The 18,920-nt window shown below is 39.5% G+C and overlaps 1 protein-coding gene across 2 annotated transcripts in view; it reads left to right on the top strand.

The window, feature by feature from the left end:
• Positions 1-4,586: 4,586 nt before the first annotated feature.
• Positions 4,587-18,920, top strand: part of adam12a (ADAM metallopeptidase domain 12a) — a 120,199-nt gene continuing 105,865 nt past the window's right edge. The window contains exon 1 of one of the 2 annotated variants that reach the window (XM_008437120.2): positions 4,587-5,113. In XM_008437120.2, the coding sequence (XP_008435342.1) occupies positions 5,014-5,113 (100 nt within the window). In that variant the 5' untranslated portion in view covers positions 4,587-5,013. The remainder of the gene's footprint in view (positions 5,114-18,920) is intronic. The other variant, XM_008437119.2, reaches the window with a different exon arrangement.

Below are 18,920 nucleotides of genomic sequence, written 5' to 3' on the forward strand. Positions count from 1 at the left end.
TGACAGCTGTGAATACAAATGAAAACATCAATGCATATCTTAAGATAACTCTATTTGTCTTCCACTTTTTTCTTTTCGTGAATCTCAATTGATTTATTGACATCTGCTTTTCTAGAATCTAGCAGGTAAATCCACACCAAATCCTTAAAGCCCCACAGAGGCCACTTAAAATCAGCTGCTGCTGCTTTTGTTTTGTTTTTTTTCATTTTGTCCCCACTTCTGCCCACAGTGATAAACAGACACATGCTGGAGTCTTTCCAGCTAACCTGACCAACAGCTCTGAAATGTAAGTAGATCCACAACCACCCGTGCCTTACAGACCATTGGTAAGATTTAAAAAAAATCTGTTTTACAAAAAGAGAACCAATGCAGTGACTTAAGGATGGGTGTGATCCATGTTCTTGGTGTTGATCTGGACTCTGGTGTTATAACTTTTTAATGAGTTGCAGCTGACTTGTATTATCATTTTTTAAACAGAAACCAGATGGAAATCTATCCCTTCCATGCAGACACAGATGCAAACTCCAAACGGAAAGACTCCATGCCAGAATTGAAACCCAGGACCTTCTTGCTGCAAGGCAACAATGCTACCAACTGTATCACTATGCCATGATATTGGTAGAGATGCAAAAACATTAGTCTAATTTTCTAAAAAAAACAACAACAAAAAAACACAACATGCATGCCCTAGTTTTTGTGTGTCCTGATTTGGCAGAAACCCCTCATTTGTCATTGTACCTGTGCTGCATCAACAGAGATGTTGGGGGTGTGTGTCTCTCTTCTCCTCTTCTCATGTCAGAGTGTGTTTGTCTTCATCTGATCAAACTGCTGCCTGGATATCCTACCACCTTCTGCTGCTACTTCTCCAATCTATATGGAAAAGACAAAAAGACGGGGATTCCAGCCCTCCTTGTAGGTGATTCAGAGTAAGACTCTGCTGTTTTACTTTGTGTTTTTGAATTCTGTATTAAGAGGTTAACTCTTGCCTTCCCCACAGAGCCGTTTTGATACCTTTGGCTACTACTTCCAATCCCTTTAGGAATAACCGGAAAACCTCTTGACCTGGAGCTCACTACTAACCCAACGCACCAACATCCACCAGTCTGTTTGCATTTCGACAGCTAGGCTGCTAGATCGGATAAAGACTAATCGAATACTCACCTCCAACAATCTACCAACCACAGCAATCCCCCCAATTACCAGTATCTCTCTTGAGACTGTTTACTTCACTCCAGAAGTAGGAAATAATCCTTTTAAAGCTCACCTGGTGCTGTTCTCTCAGAGCCCCCCTTAAGCTTCTCTCCCTCTGACTAAATCCCGGGCCGGTGGCTGTCAAGTCAGACTTTGCTCTTGCTCTCATCCCTCTTACATAAAATAAATATGTTAAATGTACTTTGTGCGCCCATAAGCGTTGGAGTTGCATTACAAATATCCCAATTCCGCGTTTCCCTCTGCTGTACCGGCTACTTTCGTGTAATTTGCCTTTGCCAGATTACCTCACATCATGGGATGGAGTAACACGCTTTCACCGACGTCCTCGTACCGTCACTTTCACATGACTTCATGTGATGTGAAACAGGGCCGCAAGACGAAAATATTCATAATCCTTCACAGTTTGATTCGGGGGAAAATTTTCGACAGTCTTCCCAATTACACAAAAAATAAGCAGAGGGAACGTCTGAGGAGTCGTCATTCAGTGCCAGCGATTAGCCCATGGATGGAGGAATGTGACCTCTTCTCAGTGTCAGGGGACATTGCAGCTGAATGGAGCCTTTGTCACTGTGTTCGTTTCGTAACGGGTTTCTGTCCTCAAAACCGCATATTTAAAAGCGAGCGCTTTGATCCGCGTGTAATGTGCTGAAAGACAGACGATCGCTCAACAAGATCCTGGAGTTTGTTAAAAAAATAAAATAAAATAACGAATGAATGAAACTTGTAAACATTTATTCAGTCGCAACGATACGCCACACACCTTTAAATTTTGTCCTCACTGAACAGATTTTCCATTCAGTTAATGAAAAGGACAAATACAGAGGGGTAACAAGGTTTGTAGCAATAGTGCAGCTTTTTTTTTTTTCAAAAACTGAGCACAAAAAAATTGTACTTGACATTTCAAGGCAAAGACAAGCAGTGTGAATAAAGTAAGTCAGCAAATAACTGTTTTCTTGAAGAAAGTGACACAGACAAATACTGATGTGCTGAGATATACTTTCTGCTGAACAGCGAAACGGCAAGTGCACAAACATAAATGCAGAAATGACTCTGTCAAGGCTCAGTTCTGGAAAGAGTCACTACTAGTCAAATAATCATCTGTCTACATTCTATAGGGGGGAAGAAACAAGTGCCTCTTCCTATGTACTTGTCTAGTAAAGCCCAGCAAACAGTAGAATCACTTGGGATGAAAGTGGGGTCCTGTGGGATTGGAAAACAGACTAAATATAAACGAGAGGGATTTGTTTTTCCACTTCATATTGTCATTTACTGTATTTCAAATTTGTATTCAAACAGGAAATCAATTCTGCACCTCTCTACCAAACTGCATTTGCATAGCAACAGTGTAAGACTAGGTACTGTCAGCATCTGTACCTGCCCCATTGACTGAATACTAATCAACATTTTAGCTAAAGCTTTGTTTATTTGCCATTTTCTGTATTTTCAAAAATGCGGACGTGCGCATTTATTTCTGATAATCCAAAAATGTAATTGATTCCAGACCACCGGTTTATAAAGTACCTTTTTCAAGCAGCGGTCCCAGCAACAGGCAAAGAAAAATGTGAGAGGTGAAGCTAATGTAGGGCTAGAAAGATGCCGGAAATCAGTTGCTTTGCTAACTTCAAAATAAAGTGTGAAACTCGCATGAACAGTTTGGGTTTGTTAAAACAATTGTTTCTTTCTCAGTTTAATTTGGGTAGGATAAACTTTTCCACATAAAGTATAATATATTCAGCTACATAATGTGTTAAATTTGATTAAGTATTTTCTTTCAGTTCTTATAAATGTTAAATAAAAACAAACACATTATTTCAAAGAATTAAAAACCTCACACTCGAACAACTGATCTTTGTGGGAAGGCGCCGTGGATGACAGATGCCTGTTAAAATGCTAGAATTTTAATGTAAAAATGAGAGCAAAATACATCATTTTGGAACATTTATTACTTTTACATGTATCAGTTCCACTGGTAAAAAAGAACACACTACAAAAAAACAAAAACAAAACAAAAAATCAGAATATAAAGCAAATAAAACTACAGCAATCCAATTTTAATTCAACTTCAACATTTACTCTCCCTTGGAGTCGGTGTGAGGACGCCACGAACTGGCTCAGTTTGCTCTCTCTGACTTGCAGTTCTTTAAATCTGTCAGAGTGAGAGGAAGTCTCCCGCAGCACCTCTTTACGTCATGCCAAATACTTTCTGTCAAATTTAACTGGACTCAGCCCAGCCATCTCGACACTCCAATTTTCCTCTAGCGAAGCCGTTCTTTTGTTGTTTGGACTTTTGCTGGGACTCGCGGCAAAAATAAAACCCTCATCATCTGCTTTCTTGTAAACACTTGAAGGATTGGGTTGAAACTGGCGTTTATATGGCATTTGGAGCTGCCTCGAGTTTTACCCACCTTGAAATAATTTCTAGTTTCGTCTGAAGAAAAGTAACCCTAGACTCACAATGCTTTCAACCACCAAATGTTACTGCAGGTGTGGAGTCCTTTTTGGAAATGTGATAAGTTGTTATTGTGTAAAACAAACTATTTAGAACAGTGGTCACTGGTTCGAGTTTGGTTTCATCACACCATAAGACCTTTTCCCACAAGATTCTGGGAGTTTTCAGTCAGGAATGGATGTTTATCATGGAAGAAAATACTTCCTTCCCACTACACTGCACCTTAGTCTGGACTTGTCAAAAATGGGAGAAGATTGTTGCCACATGTAGAAGAAAACTTGTACACTGTCAAAAATTCATGAACCACCCTTAGGTGTTCTCACTTTCATAAATTTATTTTCTTATTGCTTGAAACATACAAGTTTTTTACCTATTTTTTTTTTTTTGCATCATTGTTATATGGAAATTTCTTTTCCAGCTGTGGATAAGTAAAATTTTATTAAATGCACAATTCTGAAAGTGCAAGTGCAATTTTAAAATTATTCTCATCCAAAGTAAATTTTATGTCTAATATGTTGTTTTGGGGATATTTATTCTGTGTGAGCTCTTGGGGCCATTGTGGCAACACAGATCTGATTGATGTTTCGAAATAAATCTTATTTTATACACTTTTATTTATTTTATTTTTTTATTTGAAAACATTCTTTGATCAAATTATTTCATGGTGTTATTTCTGGCCTCAATTAAAAACGAACCGCTCAATTTAGTTTTAAAGGCAAATATAACTTTTTTTTTTTTTTTTTTCAAAAATCCTGACAAGATCAATGAATAAACATGACAAATCAAAACAAATTATATCTTACGTAGATTAATTCGTCAAAAATACTTTTGAAGAAAAGGGTGTCTTTTACTTTGAAAATTCTAACCGGATGTTCCGTCTTTCTTGTATCTAGCTCAAGGCAGCTGCTGCCTCAGTCAGCTGGTTTTAGGACCAAGAAGAGTCTCCTCAGAGAAGCACATGGTCTCTACTCATGAGGCAACACTTCTCGTCAGTAACTGCTTGGGAATGAAATGTTATTCTAGCGGGCGATTAAGACTGGAAGCGGCTTGTGCCTCTGCTAATGTTGTCCTGTTTCCCCCCCAACATTTCAACCTCCCCACCATTTCCTATTAGTTTTCGCCAGGAGGATTCTCTCCCTCTGGATAATCTCGTTGAATGAGCAAAGACGCGCCGAGTTGAACCAGCTGTCATTAGGGCTTCCCGACGCGCCGCTCTCAAGCGCACTTGATCATATTTCAGGAAGTCCCTTTCTTTTTTATTTCGGGGAGGGTGGGCCGGCTCTTGAAGATCAGCTGTTGCCGGGACTTGTGGCTGTGTGATGGTTGAGCTGCAGTAGAGACGCTTCAGCATCATGAGCATCCAGAGCAAGAGGAGTCTGAAGTTTATTCTGACAGCACTTCAGACTTTGACTGTCTGCTGGTTGATGTGTGACAAGGTTGGCTCTGCAGAAGGTAAGAGGTTTGGGAAACGCGGAGATACTTACTTGCTTTGTGCTTCTATTCCATTCATTCATTCATTCATTTAGCTTTGTTTTCCTTTGAAATATATTCCTCGACTTGAAAAAAAATCTCACTTTTTTTCCCAGTCTTTAAATGTGTAAATATGCAGCGTGAGTAAAAGCAGACGTTGGTGTTCTGTGGTTGATGCATAAATTGGCATAATTGATGTAATTCCTTCATTTGCAGCTGGATTTAAGCCACCACATCTTTTAAGCAACCTACAGGTTCGTCATTCACGATAAGTGTTGGTTGCAAAGACAATCAAGTTATTTACGTAACTCGGTTTAAAAACCAAGCCTCGTATGCATTCTATACTCTGGATGATGTGCTGGATCTATCCTGTGTGATGACTCTGGAAACTCTTGTCTCCAGCTGCACTTCACGCTTTGTGAGTCTCCTCCCATCTCTTGAATCCTCTCAAAGCCGTAATTTACCTCCACTTCCTTTTGTGCTGCACATTTCTAGCCACTTAACTTGATACTGCTTGTTCAAGAAATGACTTTTTTTGTGGGATTTGAAAATCATATTTTATAGGTCTTTTGTAATATTCTGGTTCTTCTGAGGGTCCATAATAATTAAATGGAACAGGGTGTGCACCTCCTCTCGCCCAATGGCTGCTGGACATGGGCAACACCCATCCTTTTGGCCCTGCAAGGACAGGCAGGTTTCCTATGGATGGATGTATCACGCTGTGTGCATGTTTTAAAATATATGTTTAAATAAACGAAATGATGACATGCAAATGTATTAAGATGCGTATTTGCCACAGACATTTTGGATATATCTGGGATGGATCATTGCAACCAACATCCTAAATATCACGGAGTGGACGAGAAGAAGTGCAATGGGGGATAATCTGGTCCTGTTCCAAACTTTTAAACTTTTGTTAAACTTTTTAAACTCCCCAGTGAGACATTTAAACAATAGAGAGTTGATTTATTGTGGTATCTTGTGCAGTTACTGCTCTGTTCATTCTCCCTTACAGCTGCTCCACTGTCACTTAATCACAGTTGTACGTTCATTGTCCCAGTGATCACCCTCCTTGAATAAATAATCCTCCCGGTTCATTCAGTCTTTAGCAGATCCTCCTGACCCTCTGGTCGACCTGTGTTTTTTTTTTGTTTTTTTTTCCAGTCCCTCCTGTTGGGTTTTCCCATCACGCTCTTCGTTGGCCACGTTGAATTGGAAACTCTGTCTTCTGCTCTGAACTTGATCATTTTTTGTAAGTCTTGAATCACGATTGTCACTGCGATATTAGCATGAGATATGTCACAACTACAAGGCAGTACGTCGATGCCGGATATGTTAACTGCATGATATTTTAGATGTCATGCATTCATGCTTGGACACCTGGATGGACTTTAACTATTTATCATGCCACCGCTGGTGCAGATTCTGGTGACCAGTATGATCTTGGAGAATGGTTGGACGTTGTGATAAGTGAGAAGAAAGAGACTAATGAGGAATTTCTGGACTGATCACAATTGTTGTCATTGTGTTGCTCAGCTGTAAAGTCACTGTGTCATGTTTTCAGCTATTTTACAGCCCTACTTTCTCTGGCATCTGATTAAAAAGACTTTAAGCTATAAGAATTGTATTGCAAAAAAAAAACAAAAAAAAACATATTTGCGGTTTTTGGAATCATAACTTTTTAAAACCTCCCACTTAAGTTGTTCCATAATGGATGTGTTCCAGCACTGCACTGAACTCTTCTTGCTCGTTTGAGCTTAATAGGAAACCTGCTTATAATCGTCCCAGTCAAAAATGACGTCTCAGCAGTAAATGGAGAGAGAAAACAGTTTGAGAACTCTGAAGAAACATTCAAGTGAAACCGCTTGTGTGTTTTCCTTGATTTGTGATGCCAACTCTTTCATCTGGGGCTCACGACAAGTGCTCTGTTCACCGAAGGGTGAGATTCGGTAAAAACACCACAGTGTTTAGGGAAGTTGGTGACTCTCTCGTACAAAGAGCTACTTTGACTTTTTGTTGCCTGCTGGAAAAAGAACAAACAAACAAAGAAAAAAAACAAAACAAAACAAAAAAACTCTGGCAGTCACGATGCTCACTGTGGAATCCTGGGAATTAATTACCAGCAAGGGCAATAGTGTTAAACCAGAGATGAAGCAAGTGGAAGTTGTTCATTTATTCATCATCAGTTGTTCCCCGTCAGACGTTTGCCTTGATGTGTCTCTCCCATGGGGCCGCAGACACGGCGAGGAGCCGTTACAGCCGCCGTGTTTGCGCGTGCGACCGAGAAAGGCAGCGGTGATCTGTGCCGGCGGGATGTATGCAGATGTACATGCGTCACGGTCATCAGTGCTGATTGAGATAAAAATGACGAGAGGAGGAAGTGACTCTTCTTAAAACGCGCAGCCTTTTTTTTTTTTTTTTCTTTCAACAAAGGAAGAAAAGAGAGATGGGGAAGTTTTCTCAGGTTGCCCACATTCTGCGACGCTCCAGGCTGCTCTTAAAATTGTGATTTCGTGATATTTTGTTGTTGTTTTTGGTCTGATCAGTCTGTATTAAGTTCTTTGCAGATCCTTTGTTTAAGATCGCAGAACTATGAAGAAACATGCTATGTCTTTAGTTGGAAATCAGAACCACTACTTGTTCAGTCAAGTAACATAGAAGTGGTTACACAGTTGATAACAATATTCCAAAAATGTTAAGCCCTCACTTATGTCTTTTTTGTATTTTTGCTTATGCTAACATAAGCTATGTTTGGCTAAATTGGTCTTTGGCTAACGGAGGGCGCTGACCCTTGGCTAACGGAGGGCGCTGACCCTTAACTCACTGCGCTCGACACTCATTGTGAAGAGCAGATATTGCAATAGTGAAACCCTGCCAGTATGCAACAAGTAGTAGCAGAAAACAATGTAGAGCAGCAACAGTTCTGATAAAAAATAAAATAAAATAACTACACAGTACAGCTTTGAATAGCAACTTTTGTTTTTGCGACATTTTGGACACAATATTCTTTCTGCCATTCCATTAAAATATGCATGTACTTGCGCACACACACGCATTCAGACTTTGACCTGTTTTACAAACGCCTAATTGTGCCGCATGCAAAAAAACGACAAAAATGGTAACAAATCCGCTTTGCTTTAGGTGTGGGATGCTGCCTGCACGGCCAGAAATGGAAACGTAAATTAAGCATGAAGTTGGGAAGCTCCTCCCATTTGGCCTTGATCTTTTGTTCATTAAATGTATCTTTTTTTTATGCTGTTTTGGACAGCATATTTTTCAGTTGATTCTTGAAAAGTGACACAAGAGGATGATTAAAGAAGCATCATGTCTGAAAAGCACTAAAGTATAATAGGCTTTCAATTTCCTTTTCAAATTAGATTATCTAAATTATGCTTTGCACGCATCTTCAGATTCCTTGAGTCGACGCTTTGTAGAGCTGAAAGTCATTTGGGGTATGTCTTCACCAGCTTTGCACATCTAGAGATGCATTTTTTTTCTTCTTTGTAAAAGAGCTGGAGCTCAGCAAGATTGGACAAAGAACATGTTTGGACATCAGTTTTCAAGTCTTGCCACAGACTTTCAATTTGATTTAGGTCTGGACTTTGGTTCATTTTAAAACTAGGAAAATGCTTCGATTTAAACCATTTCACTCTAACTCTGTATGTTTAAGGTCATTTTCCTGCAGGAGGTTGAACCTTTGTTCAAGTCTCATTTTTTTTTTTTTGTTCCCTAGGATTGTATTTATCTCCATTCATCTGTCCATCACCTGGATGGGCAACTTTCCCTGTCTCTGCTAAAGAAAAACATTAGTTTTATTTTGCTGAAGCCAAACCTGTATATGAGGAGACCCTAATCTGACAAAWAAWAAAAAAAAAAAAAAAAAAACAAACAGGGCGAGTAGGTGGAGGTGGAAGACTTGCTGTTCTTTCCTTCTACTTTGTTTTGCCTCCATATTTTTGCACAGGAAAATATTTCTCCCACTTGCTTTCTCATCCATCTCAATTTCCTTATCTCCAACATGTAGGGGCACAGGAGGCAGCACAAAAATCTTTGAAGTATAAAACTTTATTTGTTGCATTTAAATGCAGCCAGGGGATTTTACTTTAGGCTGCTGCTTAAAAACAGCCCTGATTTTGACTGATTTTTTTTTTTTTTTTGGGTTTGGGGGAGAACATTCACTCAGCACATCTGAGACGGAGTCCAGACCCGACTTTGAAACTATGTTCTCAAGACCGGATTCCCTGATGTGTCTGCTTTGTTCCTTGGGTTTTTGTGATGCTCTTTGTTTATTTGCGTTCTTTTGCAATTTACTGAGGTGTTAAGAGCTTGATTAAATTGCACACAGACTTGATTAACTAATTACTCTGCAGATTAATGATACATACTCCAACAGAAGTTTGTCTCATGATGGACGGTTTGAAAATCGTCCATCTTCAAATGATCCTTTGATGCTAAAAGTGGAAAACTTGAATTTGAAGTCGGATTTTTTTCTGCCCGCTCTTGAACATATGAACTAAAAGGTAACGAACAGAAGTGTTTGCAGTCTTACTTTGTCCTTGTGCACAAATACTTTATCTCCACACTCTGCCCTTCATTCACTGAAGCCACAGAGGAGAGATGGAGCTGTTCATCATGAAATGTCATGTCTGCATACATATTTCATGGGAGCGCTCTTCAAGCTTCCCTGTCGTCTTTCTTTTTCTCCTTCCCCCGACTGTCATGTTTGTTTCCTGACCGGTTATCGCTTGTGAATGATTCCCTCCTATGGTTGACACAATCAACGTCAGCAGGGCCTGCTGTATAGTTTGAACCAGCATGTCTGCCTCTGCCCTGAGCGCCGTGTGCAGCTCGGCGAGTCGACCTGCGGACAAAACGAAGGTTTTAGCTGCGGATATATATTTTGTGGGCTGTTGTAGAGCATTTTTGTAGTCAAAACTGTCCTTCCCTAAAGAGACTTTATCACTGTGATGTGAGTCATCCCAAGTCAAAGCCTTTTAATAGCTTTTCAGTATGAATGGACTTATGTGTTCCAGATGACTTAGTCAGGATATTAAATACTTTGAGGTTGGTGAAAAACAATTGGTCAAGAAGTGTTTGTGCATCAAGACAGACCGATCAAGCAGATTCTTTTTTTTTTTTTTTTTTTTTATCTCTGTGGGGATGTGGATATGAGAAAATTAAATTGCAGGACTTTTATGATGTGGTCTAACGCTACATGGGTCGCACTGATTTCTCAAAAATCTCGTCTGGACGCATTTGACTCCTCTGTTAAAGTTTGATCGTTTGAAGCCTGAGGCTCGTGTTGGACTTGATCATCGGACTTTCACAGTTTAGCTTCAGGTGCCTCTCTTGGATAAGCCTTCTCAGTCATGTGGTTTAGTAATGCGAGAATTTTTTCCTCATGTGAAGACGTCTTAATGAGTTGCACAAAAGTATCTCACTGTGAAAACTAGGCGTGCGAGGATACAACCAGCTGACATGACAATACTTTTTTTTTTTTTAAATTCACAAGAATAATGGGGTTTTGGAGAAAATGAAACAATCGGCTACACATGTCCTAATGTGCAATTAGATTTGAACCAAGAATTTTGTAATGCCTACGCTTTGCCTGCAGGTGGCAATCAATTGAGTCACCATTTGTTTAACAACCTAAAACTTGCAAGAAGACTATACTGTGCATGACTAAAGCACAACTTGTTTATGAGCTCTCATAAAAGTGCAGCTCGTGTTTTCTTCGACATTGTTCAACCTCATGAAGTCTAATGACAGCGGTAGAAACGAGGTTCAGAGATAAACCCTAAGAAAGTCATTCTCTTTGTTTTCATGGGTAATGCCGTCACTCTCGAGATGCACTATATTGCTAAAAGCTTTCGCTAGTCTTTTGTGTGAACTTCAGTGACGTCTCATCTGCAGGTTTAATACGATGTTGTTCCTTTAACATGAGCTAAGGGTCTGAGCCCAATTCTTGAAAAATACCCAGCCCACAATCGCCTTTGGACCGAAGTTATCCCTCTCAGCAGAGAAGTGTACGAATGTAGATGTGATATTCCTTTACAGAAACGGTGTTAGTTTTATACCAGACGTACCATGAAGCAAACTTTACAAAAAGTTTTTTTTTTTTTTTTTTTTTGTCGGTCTTCAGAATATTTTTCTAAAATTCACCGGGATGTTTCTTGGCAGATGGAGAATTGTGGCATTAGTGTTTTTTTTTGTTTTTTTTTATCGATTAAGTTTTACGGGTATGGCTGTAATCCCAAAAAATAAAAAGTGGTTAACAATGTTATGCATCACTGTTGGGTGATTGTATTTTTAGGTTTAGACAGCGTTATTCCCTTAACAAAGAAAATCATTATTTGGAATTCCTGAAATGCCTCCAACAACAGAACTCCCCTAATGCAACAAATGTGGAACTTTTTTGCTGTTCATATATTTTCTTTTTTTCTCAGACATATTCCAGGAGAGATTTTTCTTCCAACACGACACAGTGATTGTGCAACATAACATTTTGTTTCGTTGGATAACAAAACTGTAAGAGGACTCTCTCTCTGGGAAATCAAAAAAATGAATAACACACCCTTGGCTTTCCACAGCGGACATTTTCACACGCTGAACCAGATATTAGATTTGCTGTTCCAGCTCCACTTTGAAAGGAGCTGCCAACTTTGAAGCATAACTTTAAACAAACCATAGCTTGAACAATATTGCACAAGCTCTGAGGTGTCCGTTATGGGCAGATATGATGGCGTAATAGTCTTTAGATTATAAGACAATAGTTTTCACGTGAGCCGCTCTGAGCAATATGAGTTTAATAAATTACATCATATTTCACTCATGGATTCTTAACCTTTTAAAACAAAGAGGCTTTGACTCATGGCTGTAATTATGCTACCTTATTTTCATGCAGCATCCTCCCTTGTAAAGTGGTAACAGCTGAAGGACACATAATGCAATCCAGGGTTCTATGGAAACGGCTCAACGTGATATTTTTTTTATTGTGTACATGCAATTTCACCCAATTATTAATCGTCAGCACAATATTTTAAGCTGCAGTCAAAGATGTTTGCACCAGTTCATGATAGCAAAAACTTTTTTATCCAGGACTTGAGTCCCAACTCGTGTGTATTTGTGTATTGTTTGAATTGCATCCATTTGTATATTTGGATTCTCTCTGGGTACTCTGACTTCCTTCAACTGTATAGATTCATGCATTTTGGGTTAACCTTCCAAAATCAATTGCCTTTGACTTGTGCAGAGAGGCAATAACCCTGTTGTGACCCTGAAAGGACTGAGAAGGTATGGAAACGAGACTAATGAGCTCAGTGTTCGTATCTTGCCACATATGTTGTCATTTAAATACGTCTTGCATCTAAAGTTTGTGCTGCCTTTAATGTCCTGTGCATTTTTTATTGGAATGACTTGTGTAAAATTCACAGTGTCCTATGACATCAGTACCGGTTGCATTACGTTTGCCGTCATGTCGCTGTCTTGTTCACTTTTGTTCATGCTTCATGATCTGGAAAAGTAAACTTAGTACCCTATGCCCAATTTAAAAATACCTCCATGTTGACCTCCATGAGTACCTCAGTTTTTACTGAAGTAACCACAAAGTAGGCCAGATTTGTTCAGAAAGTAGGTCTTCATCGGTGCAGACGGATCAGCTGCATAGCGCCTCATGAGACACGATAAGTGGACTGAGTGATTGCTGTAGAATTTGTATATGTTGATTTTGGACCATTTCATATTTAAAACTGACTTGAAAGGTTTTGATGTGCTTGAAAACTAATTGTGGCAGCCTAACCTAACTGATGACCAAACTGCATGCTGCACTTTTAAATACGCAGGACAGCAATGCAGGAGAATTATTCATGTAAAGCATACACATTGTGTAAGGTACAATGTTACCGGGAAGATTCAAAACCTGCGAGTAGAATAATTCGTTTCTGCTTTTACCTCAATCCGTTTGCCTTAAAGAAACAGATAACTTTGAGTAGGTGGGCTTCTACGGGAAGATTAAAACCAGTCAAAATCTCACCCTTTCGACAACTTAATTTTAAATAGGTTTAAAATTAATCCCCAAAAGTGGAAATGAATAGCTAATCAGACTCAAGAAGGCAACTACAACTTTCAAACATTCCATGACTGTTCATACAAATGTACATTTATAAACTTTGTTTCTGATATGGGCTGCACAGTGGCGCAGTTGGTAGAGCTGTTGCCTTGCAGCAAGAAGGTTCTGGGTTCGATTCCCGGCCCCGGTCTTTCTGCATGGAGTTTGCATGTTCTCCCTGTGCATTCGTGGGTTTTCTCCGGGTACTCCGGCTTCCTCCCACAGTCCAAAAACATGACTGTTAGGTTAATTGGTCTGTCTAAATTGCCCCTAGGTGTGAGAGTGTGTGTGCATGGTTGTTTGTCTTGTGTGTCTCTGTGTTGCCCTGCGACAGACTGGCGACCTGTCCAGGGTGAACTCGCCTCTCGCCCGGAACGTTAGCTGGAGATGGGCACCAGCAACCCTCCCGACCCCACTGAGGGACAAGGGTGTAAAGAAAATGGATGGATGGATGTTTCTGATATGTATATAGATGGATAGATTAATAACTTTGTCATCATATGAAAGGGCAATACAATAAAATTCAAAAACACAGCAACACTGAAGAAGTGCTTAAATTTTTTAAAATTGTGCAGCAATAAATATTCAAACAATTTCACGTGGCATTTGTACAGTTCCGGTCTTAAGAGGGGTCATGTTACTTTCATAAGGATCATGTTGGTAAATTTAAAAGATTATTTGAATCAAAAGGTTTCCTGGCCACAAACAACAAAGCTATCGCAAATCTGCGTGTGTAAAGTTTTTCTAAGCTGAAGGAACAGATTTTTTTTCATCTCTTTAATAACCACGAAGCACATGCAGGGCTCCAAAGGGGCTGAAGTTTGAAAACTCATGACTTAATTTCACAGCTTCAGGGAACATAATCTTCTTGCTTTGCACAGATTTTAATTTCTTGTTCTTCCAAGACAAAGAACAAGCCCTGTCTATTGCCTAATGGGCATGCGTATTAACAGGAACAAGACAGGACAACCTCCTACCTGCATGAAAATCTAACAAATTGGGCCCGACGAAGGTCCATGGCTGTCAGTTGCTTTGTCTGTGTCTGCCAAAGTTTTTTTTTTTTTTTTTTTTTTTCCAAGGGCGAACCCTGTGATGTATTTTTAAATGAAGCGGAGCTAGCAGAACATCAATAGCTCAGAAAGTTTTAACTCCAACCCTGGCCAATTCATCCTTGTTATAAAAGTTTGGATTGGTTGTTAACGCAGTTGGGGGGTGGGGGGAATGGAGCTTTTCTTCTTATATTAAATTTTTAAAACTGAAAGCTTGCATTTTCATATACAGTACCACTTGTGAGCGGATGTCAAACCAACTAAATGTGTTTCTTTCTTTCCGCTGTAGACGTTTTGTATGCATAACTAAAGCCGAGGGTGTAAATTGTAAACTGAAATGCATTAAATGCGTTTTGGAGTATTTTTCCAAGTCTGGATAGAAAAAGAAAAACATCTGCATTTCCAGGCTTTATTCTGAGTTCTATTCTGGTTAGCTCCAATATTTTCACTCCTTCATAAAGTGATTTGACTTAACCTCACCTGTGTTTGGCAGCTGCCGATCATTCGTTTGTCCTTGAGGTGAACTGTAGTGGCAGTGAAAGGTCAATGAAAATGAGGCAACAAACACACTTTCAACAAACAACAAACACACTGCGTGTCGGCTTAATATCTGACACGCAGATGTTAAGCCGAGAGTCAAATGAAAACGTATTTCAGCACCGTCTGTACAGGACTCAGTTCCTGCACATCAACAAGCATTTCAGAAAGAAAGTTGTCACCCTTCCCTGTTTTCAGGTAGTCAATCCTATGAACTGAGTTGTTACCGTGATGAGCTAGAAAACAGAGGTGAAGCAACAATGTCCCAGTCCATTTTGAGCCATGTGCTTCTGAGACAGCTCCATGTAAAAGTATTCACACCATGAGTTTTTTTTTAATTTTTTTTTTACATTTTGTCAAGTTCCAGACGCAAACCTGTATATTTTATGCACAAACATGCAAGTTTTTCCAATATTGTTTTAGAAATAATAAAAAGAATGTGGCTGCATTAACCTGCTGCAAACATTTGACCACCTTTTTCATAATCTCTGCTTGTATCAATTATTATTGTTATTTTGTGACTAGGCACTGGGAAATTTTTTACAGTCAGTGCATGCAGGATATAAATGACAAGAAATGATATGCACACATCCATTTTTTTTTCTTCTGAAAATTACCCAATATGTTGCTAAAATAATGATCAGACTCATTTCAGCCGTAACAAAACGCATATTGTCAGTGGCAGACTTGGTAGCTGTGCGACCCCATACTGAGGGACTTTGAATGAGCAGCACTCATATGCTTGCCATGACAGAGTTCCAGTGAGCTGTAAACGAAATCCATCCGGGAAACCATATAATGAGCTTTCACACTATGACTCTGACCTTCGTCAATACAGTAAGGGACAAAGGGCTCATGGCAGGCAGTAAGCAGCAGCCGTAAGGGGGCGGCTGGCGTAATGGTGTCAGGCGGGAGCATAATGGTACCAGTTTCTCAGACGGGGTTAATCTCCTGTTGAGCGCAGGGGAGTCTTCCTGCTCAAACATTTCTTTCCTATAGAATAATTAATGGTGGTATTTAGTGGCACAAAAGATATATTTACCAGTAGAGGGAGCACAGCAATAACTGATTTAATTACAACCCTAAATAAGAGCCCAATGTATCGGCATCCTATAAGTACGACCACTTGCATCTCTCGTCCCTGTGGGCATACTGCTACCGCATTAGATTTAAGCTAACAAGCCAATGGTAACGGCATGAATGGCTCCTTGCACCATGATGTCACATCTGCATTTCTGTGCTTCCTAATGCAACTCTTAGGAAGCTTGCATAATGATTCCCGTGTGGGTCAGAGTTTTATTTTATTTTTTTTGTACATAAGTCAGAACTAACAAGTCCACAGAGTCACGTTTATCTGTAAAACACATTTTCAGCAGCAAGGCAGTTCAAAGTGCTTTTACATCATGTGAAGCATCGTACCGTCACCAATTATGAAACGCGCAATAAACATTACATTTTGTCAAAAGCCACCATCAAAGTCATCAATCAACAGATACAGTTTTACCTTTGCTCTGATGTTCATCGTTACTATCTTAAATATGGCAATAAATATGACATTGGCTATTAATCATAAGAGTTTGCTGGCTTTTCTTGAGTTATTAGCATTTTTTTACTCAATTAAAATTCAGTAATTCATCAAAGAAACCAATACTGACTGTAACTGAATTGTTTACAGGCTAATGGGGAATTGGAAAAGAAAAAGAGATGGAATATAAATTTTAAAAAGGCAAAAAGTCTTTTGTGTTCTTTTCTCCAAGGTCATTTACTAAGCAGTGTCTGCTTGATGGTTCTTTTCATGGCTTAATTCGTCATTCTGTTCCCAATCATCAATCTGTTTGAATTAGAATCATTTGCCTGCTGCGACTGGGGATAAATTGAGTTCGTGATATGCCCGTCAATCTGCCATTAATATATGAACAATAGCTATAAACATTGGCCGAGTTCCCCCCCCCCCCTGCATGTGTTGATGTCCAAAGCAAATTTTGGCTTAGAAGCTGTACTGGATCACATCCCAAAATCGGTCAGCACTCTGATTAAAGACTGCAGACACATTCTTTTTGATGCAGAAAAAAATGATCATTTTATCAGATCTGCTTTATAAAGAACATTTTTTCCATATGGAACCTAGGAGAGTTATTGATGTGCTTTTTTTTTTAAAACCCTTTCTTTATGTTAAAGCCAGGCAAATTTAATTTGTCTTTCAACCTTGATTTATTCCACATGTATGTCTGTGTGCATCTTACTTCCTAAATTGCTTCAAGTTGTACGTATGATGCAGTCTTTACTCCCTGACAAATCTTTCGTTCAAGCCTAATCTGTTCTTATTGTGTGGTTATATTAAAATGGAAGAAATGTTTAATCGCATTGTCGTTTGAACTGAAAGCGGAGATGGTAGCTTGAGTTTGAAACCTCAACTCGAGTCGCAAGAAAGGAAGGAAAAAAAAACAACTTCGGACTCGACTAAGACTTGTCTGTTAGTCACTTGTTGAACTGTTGGGTGCTGACAGTCTTTTAATTCGGTTTTGTGCCTTGAAGGGGATTTTGCTTGTCAAACAGTATCCTTCATCTTAAAAAGGTAAATTCTCCATTTTAAATCTGATATTGAAAAGCTGTCAGAGTGACTTTGAAATATGTCCTTGTGTGCATATAGTTTGGGGTGCTCCTTATTGATGTGTGCATCCCATCTCTGGGAGGTGCCGCGTGTCGGTGGGGGGGCCAAGGCCTCATCAAGTTTGGAGATGAGAAGAACAGCAGGTCATTTGTGTTCCAACAGAAAAGATTACTACGAATACATTATTACTTGGTTGCCTGTCAAGGAGAGAGTCATGGTTGAATAGCAAGAAAGACTGCTCTGGGGTTCAATAACGCTGAGCAGTTGTTGATTTGTTTCGGCTGACGAGACCGGGCGATAAAGAGCAGAGCTGAATTCGCAAAAGGTTCGTAACACAGGATGTCTAGAGACTTGTAAAGGGATGAGGGAGGTCATCTGCCGGTGCCATGTCACTGACAACTCATTGGTTCTTTGAAGCACTGATTTAGGGGATTTAATAATGATGATTAAAAAAAAACATGCGATAGTCGACTGTCATTTCTTTATATATTTCTCTTGAGGAGTCACAGAGGACTCACGCTGTCTTGTACTGATGGAAAGTGCTTTTGACTTCTATTTCTTTAGAATTCAGAGGGATGTTTTTATGCCTGGTAAGTTCATTCTGATCTCTTAATCACCCAGCCATGAAAAAAAAGAACCAACATAATGTCTACACAAAACGGAGAACCTTAATAAAGACCTTTAAGCGCTTTGGCATCAGAAAACATGACCCACCTGTTTAGAGCTGCCTTTGATTAGCAGCGACTCGAACATCGATCAACGTATTTGATGTGATGGTTTTGATGATGGCATTTAACAGATTGAAATGTGTATTGCTTTCTTTCGTAAGTAGTGACTGTATGATGTTTTTACGATGTAAAGCACTTTGAACTGCACAAATAAACTTGACTTGACGAGGAAGAAACAACGGTGATAGTTTGTGAACTATTTTTAACTCGGTAAACGCAATACAAAAGAGACGTCTCAGACATCCACTGAACTCTGGTGCATCGCGACAGTCGCTTTGTCATCTGTATTTTTTTGGGTTTCCCTTTGTGCTTCTGTCACCTCGCTTTCTGATTGGCTGCTAGTCACATTCAACAAGCTGCAGGCTCAATTGTCCTGTGGGGGGGAAACACCCCGCATGATGGAATACCAGTCCACGACACTCTAACAATTTAAATTTCCCCGATTTGAAGTCATAGCAGCTCCAACATCCTTCTGAGTGGACTAGATCATTCTTAGCTCTCCACGTACAGCAGGAACATCTCCTAACATTATCTTTAGAGCAGTTGTGATAATCGGAATGATCGGGTGAAAAATCTGCCTAATTATCTTGCTGAGTGAACCAGGCTTTATAACGTAGATTCTTAATGGCATCATTTCTCATTAGCCAGTTGTTTATAACACAACAACGTTTATAAGTTTGCCCTGAGGAAAGCAGCATTATTTCTTTATAGTCAGAACTGTGTCACATTTCGTTCCCCTTTGCACACATTGTATCCA

The sequence above is a fragment of the Poecilia reticulata genome, linkage group LG19, assembly GCF_000633615.1.
Source record: "Poecilia reticulata strain Guanapo linkage group LG19, Guppy_female_1.0+MT, whole genome shotgun sequence".
In the NCBI taxonomy this organism is placed as follows: domain Eukaryota; kingdom Metazoa; phylum Chordata; class Actinopteri; order Cyprinodontiformes; family Poeciliidae; genus Poecilia; species Poecilia reticulata.